At 40.6% G+C, this 5957-nt stretch overlaps 1 protein-coding gene across 1 annotated transcript; it reads right to left on the reverse strand.

Annotated features, from left to right (window-relative positions):
* Positions 1 to 3874: 3874 nt before the first annotated feature.
* LOC149168480 (uncharacterized) lies at positions 3875 to 4718 on the reverse strand. The gene is made up of 2 exons (XM_089424890.1): positions 4334 to 4718; positions 3875 to 4191 (listed from the first exon to the last, which is right to left on the reverse strand). Exons 1-2 carry the CDS (start codon positions 4716 to 4718, stop codon positions 3875 to 3877), a joined length of 702 nt encoding a protein of 233 aa, XP_089281016.1.
* Between the last annotated feature and the right edge of the window lie 1239 nt (positions 4719 to 5957).

Consider the following 5957-nt stretch of genomic DNA (forward strand, 5'->3'; position numbering starts at 1 on the left):
TTTTGAACTCGATCACAGCGTCTATCAGCCAACGCCTTTATGAAGTCCTGAAATTTGGAGTGCCGTAAATCATCGATTTTGCCTTTACGCTTTCTAGTCTTGATCTAAGATGACTCAAAATCTGATAATTCGATGTAGATTCTGTTTGTGCTTTTGTAGGTATAGGAGCTGCAGAAGCTTGGTGAATTTGGCTGCAGCGAGCTGACAAGACGGAATCTAACATCGTATCCAATGGGGATGGCAGCTGCCGCTTTTTGGAGGTGCCAAGAACCCCAGAGCTTTGGGAGAGCAGACAGTGCCTCCGTCCATTGGGCGATGGAGTCATTACTCCAACAAACCAACACAACACTTGACTGAATTTTTAAACTGAAACTGAACTCAAACTGATTCGATCTCAAGACTAAAATAACTGAAAAACTGACTCAACGAACTTCAAACTAAAGCTGCAATGAAACTAGAACAAAATGTTGCCTTTTAACTGCTTATTTATTTACAAAATCTACCCTACTTTGCTGTAAAAACAATAGATCAAGTAATACAGAAAAGCCAGATCAACCATTCAAGTAAACTTGAGAATGATGCCGCTTGAGAATGCTTCCACCAGGACACAGATGCAATTGCTGGCAGCCCTTCATGCACATAATGAGCCTGATCATGTAAAAGACAATTTGATTTATCAATCAAACTGAAAAACATTTCCATGTATGTTGCCATTGGATCGCGGAATCCAGACTCTGTTGGCTGCCCCAATTCCGCAATACATACCTCCAGCTGTCAATGCAAACATCTGTAGGAAAGTCTGTTATTTCTTGTTTCGATGGAGGAAGGATTTCCAAGAACTTTTTAGGGTCTTGGAAGTCATATGACTGGATCTGCTCATCTAAACATTGAATCTCCTTCTCAACTCTTTCAAAAACTAAGTCACAAACACCAGTTTTAGCTTCAAGAGGGAACTTTGGAGATTTCAAACATTGAAGCAAGGCACTGAAAAATTCTTCATTAATTTCAGAATCTGCTAACTGATTTCTTACTTCAATTACAGCTTCACACAAGGCAGGGTTTGCCACATACCCCACCATTGCATAAATGGATCAGCGAGCACTGGACTGTCTAGATCGAGTTGGAGTCGCCCGGTGAATGTCTCAGCCTTCATAAGTGTCTGACTGTTGTCCACCATCAGCATCAGATCTGCAATTTGATTTCATGTACTGGGACAAAACAATCTACAAGTCGAATGTCACATCAACAGCAAACCATCTTCCCCAGTATGGTCGCCACTATGTTAGTGCTTCAATCTGCCTCAGGCTGAGGAAGGAAAAAATCAAGGCAACATCAAACCACGCTCAACCTCGTAGCTATCCCTACGAGGACAGGAGAGGACTCTCTCCGGGTCTATCTCGGTAAAAGGTTTTCAAAAGGGACTGAGATGACCAATAAGGAACACTAATTTTAGGATAGTAAAGAGATATGAAATGAATTTTTAATAAATGTTTGGGTTTTCTGGGCTGCATGGGCAAAGACAGCAAGAGCAGAGGTTTAATCAAAGGCACAGGTTAATCCATAAGGTGAGGTAGGAGTGAAGTTTAACAATAAAATTGAGATTAAACGGAATGGCAAGACTGCTGAGAAGTCGACAAGGGCATGTGTGATGGATCCTTATCAAACAGAAGAAAACATTGAAATATGAACACTTCCTCAAGACAGAGCAAGTAAATTGAATTCTGCCTTTCTCACTTAAAAGTATTCATTTAGAAACGATTATGAATGAACTATGAAACATTACAAAATACATTGAAACAGGAAGAAATATACATTTGCTAAACTTTCACACCACAAGGATCTTACAAATCAGAGCTGTATTCTTCGATTAATCTATGTCAAACACTGTATAATGGAATTCTCTTCTTCTCCACGCAACTCTCAGAATTCTCTCTCCCTTTACAAACCATATACAATACCATAAATAAACTCTCATTCTCATGTTTGAAAAAATAGATCGATCCAAAACAAGGGATCTGGTTTATCATTATTAACAAATAAAACTAAAAAATCAATCAGCCTTTCTGAAGATAGAATAGCGTTCCTTCTTCTACTCAAATCTGTTGATGATAAATGAAAGGGCAGAATTTGTAGCTGAAGACCCTTTAAATTTGCAACTGAAGACCAAAATGGGCAATCGAACCTATCTTTCTGCCACGGTGGATATCCTTTGTTTAAATGCTGGCTTTGACTTTGACCTGGACGTAAGGTGTGAGATGATGAACCTCTGGGGCCATACTCGTGAGCCAGCTGGAGATGCTGGGTAATATTTGAAATCATGCAAGTGATTCTTCTGCTCGTTTTATAACGTAAAATAACGTCATAACTTGGTTGTGTGCACTGACGCACTATGGTTGATGATTCTTGGATAAAGGCATCCAATTTCTTAAGCCAACTATTAACAGCTGAAGCGCCCTTACAGTCGCCTTGATGATTGAAACATTTCTTCTTATTCAATTCCAGGTGGTATTGCTGGATGTCCCTAATAATAGGCTCGATTTCCATTATTAAATCTTTCAGATTGGCCAACTCCTTCTTGCAGCAGAGTACTATGCCAATTGAATCAAGAATTTGGTAGATTGTCCTATCGATGCGCACAACGATGAATCCAGAGATAAAACTAGGATGAGCCATGATATGATTTTCTCAGTAAGAACAATAATATATGCAATCCCCTTTATAACACAACGAACACACTGAAGCTCAGCAGGTGAATATCTATATTCAAAATTCTCAAAATGAGAATTTATTTTCCCGTCACTCGACTGGTGAAACAATAAGTTTAATGCTACAAAGCAAAAGCCTTAGAAATTGTACATCTAAAACACAACACAGATGGTGGCTTCCTTCCATGAAGACTCCCACTGAAGAGCTCTCTAGCTTGTGTACTATCTGCAAGTGAGCCAATGTAAGGCAATTGGTCATTAACACTTTTTACTTAAAGATTTTGGAATTCTGGCTCTGATATCTATTTCCAAATCCTGAGGCAACATTGAGGTATCATCATTCAGAGAGGTCTCATTTCTGGACTTTCAAGTACTGCATCCATTTTCTCCTCTTCACCAAAAGCGTGCCTGTGTTGATGAGTAGGAATATCCGAAACATTTGTAGAAATTGTATTCTTTGTAGACACTAGGATTAGCTTTGTCAATTTCTGGATTCTACCCATAAGGGCCACCATTGCCTGTTTTTCTTCTTCTAACCTTGACTGCATTTTCGCTTGTCCAGTTTCAAGCTGCTGCTTCAGTGTAAGAAGCTCCTCGTGACTGGGTGTCACAAGAATTCCCCTCTTTAGTTGATCAAACTCATTCTTCAAACTGGAAATTTCCTTTTTATCAATGATCATATTTGCAGCAGCACGAATTTCAACTCGTTTGGCTCTGTCGTTGTATGGGTAGCGCGCACCATACGTGTAGCGCCCTTGTCATTTTATACTAGCTAGGGAGATCATGTGTGTAGCGTGCCCTTTACACCTCCAGTCTTTCAATTTTGAAAACGATCTTCGCCCTTCTAACCTCGAGCATGGTTGTACCGAATAGATCGGTGATGAAAGCGCTTATAGGTTTAGAGGAATCGTTTAAAAGGGTCCTGAGAGTATGCTCGACTAAGCCCCTAGACTTGTCCACTAACTTAAATATTGAGACTATGGGATGTGCGTTTTTTTTCTTCAAAATCCATTTGCACATCCGCAGGGAGCTTAATGAAGCGAATGCCCAATCCTGAAAATGCCAGAGACTATGTGTGAGCAGCCTGAGCAGAGGTCACCGGCCGTAAGTTGGCAGTCATAATGAAGGTTATAGTGAAACCATGGAGAGAGGCCAACAGCTTAGCCAATTCACAGAAGGGTATGAGGTGCCCCATCCCTCCCAGCGATGGATCGAAGATCACTAAGTGACCCTTTTGCTCTCACAATCAATCTCTTGTTGATTATTGACAAAGCCATGTACCTAGAACCCATACCAACAGGTGCAAGTTTGTCCTTCCCTTCCCAAAAAGGAGCTGGGCCTTCGCCGACTAGCATCCAATAGCCTGCTTGAAGTGCTTCTGCCTGTTCGTCAGTTGCGTTTTGTAGCAATGCCTCCAGATGAAAATTAATACCAAGTGAGCTAAGAAATTGAGACTGTGAAATTGGACCAAAAGCTACTGCCTCCACTGCCAAGTTCAAATAATAATTCCGAAGTTCATTCTTCAGTCCCTTACTATTAAACACGAATATGGATTCTCATCTTCAATTTCAAGAGGACAAGATACTCAACGTGCGATAAAGGAAAAATAGATGTGACCAAGACTATACCTGCCATTTCTTCCACGATTTGTTTTACATAAGCAAAATCAACATAGGCACTAAGGTCTGCAGCTCCTGGATCATCTAAAATATGAACAAATTTGGGCTTCCTTATGGCCTGTAAGCTGTCTGAGACTATTCCATTTTGTCCATAATCAATGATGAGTGCACCGCCACCATCTGATGAAATCCTCTTTGCAATATTCTTTGTCAATTCAACAGCCTGAGGGAAAACTTCAACATGCTCCAACTGAGCTATTTCATCTGGAAAAAGGCCCTTAAGGTGCTTATTTAAGTACAGCTTGCTGGCAGTTGTTGGTTCTCGGGACAACACAAAACGAAAGCCATCAGAGTCTTCTACAATATCAATGAGATTTTCAGACAGTGAAGCCATTTTTGAACTCGATCACAGCGTCTATCAGCCAACGCCTTTATGAAGTCCTGAAATTTTGAGTGCCATAAATCATCAGTTTTGCCTTTACGCTTTCTAGTCTTGATCTAAGATGACTCAAAATCTGATAATTCGATGTAGATTCTGTTTGTGCTTTTGCAGGGATAGGAGCTGTAGAAGCTTGGTGAATTTGGCTTCAGTGAGCTGACAAGACGAAGTCTAACATTGGCTCCAATGGGGATGGCAGCTGCTGCTTTTTGGAGGTGCCAAGAACCACAGAGCTTTGGGAGAGCAGATAGTGCCTCCGTCTATTGGGCGATGGAGTCAAGGCTAAAGTAACTGAAAAACTGACTCAACGAACTTCAAACTAAAGCTGCAATGAAACTAGAACAAAATGCTGCCTTTTAACTGCTTATTTATTTACAAAATCTACCCTACTTTGTTGTAAAAACAATAGATCAGGTAATACTGAAATGATAGATCAACCATTCAAGTAAACCTTAGAATGATGCCACTTTAGAATTCTTCCACCAGGACACAGATGCAATTGCTGGCAGCCCTTCATGCACATAATGAGCCTGATCATGTAAAAGATAGTTTGATTTATCAATCAAACTGAAAAACATTTCCATGTATGTTGCCATTGGATCGCGGAAGCCAGACTCTGTTGGCTGCCCCAATTCCACAATACATACCTCCAGCTGCACACTGTCAATGCAAACATTTGTAGGCAAGTCTGTTATTTCTTGTTTCGATGGAGGAAGGATTTCCAAGAACTTATAAGGGTCTTGGAAATCATATGACTGGATCTGCTCATCTAAACATTGAATCTCCTTCTCAACTCTTTCAACAACTAAGTCACAAACACCAGTTTTAGCTTCAAGAGGGAACTTTGGAGATTTCAAACATTGAAACAAGGCACTGAAAAATTCTTCATTAATTTCAGAATCTGCAAACTGATTTCTTACTTCTTTTACAGCTTCACACAGGGCAGGGTTTGCCACATACCCCACCATTGCATAAATGGATCAGCGAGCACTGGACTGTCTGGATCGAGTTGGAGTCACCCGGTGAATGTCTCAGCCTTCATAAGTGTCTGAGTGCTGTCCACCATCAGCATTAGATCTGCAATTTGATTTCATGTACTGGGACAAAACAATCTACAAGTCGAATGTCACATCAACAACAAACCATCTTCCCCAGTATGGTCACCACTATGTTAGCGCTTCAATATGCCTCAGG

This window comes from Pinus tabuliformis, chromosome 4_2 (genome assembly GCF_031772625.1).
Source record: "Pinus tabuliformis cultivar Carrire ecotype Pingquan chromosome 4_2, CPIR1, whole genome shotgun sequence".
In the NCBI taxonomy this organism is placed as follows: Eukaryota; Viridiplantae; Streptophyta; class Pinopsida; order Pinales; family Pinaceae; genus Pinus; species Pinus tabuliformis.

Bases quoted from the DNA above. Each gene is read 5' to 3' on its own strand.
- LOC149168480 (XM_089424890.1), bottom strand. From the start codon at position 4,718: ATGGCTTCACTGTCTGAAAATCTCATTGATATTGTAGAAGACTCTGAT. The intron at 4,192-4,333 runs GTATAGTCTTGG...TGAACTTGGCAG, and splicing joins AATCGTGGAAGAAATGGCAG to TGGAGGCAGTAGCTTTTGGT.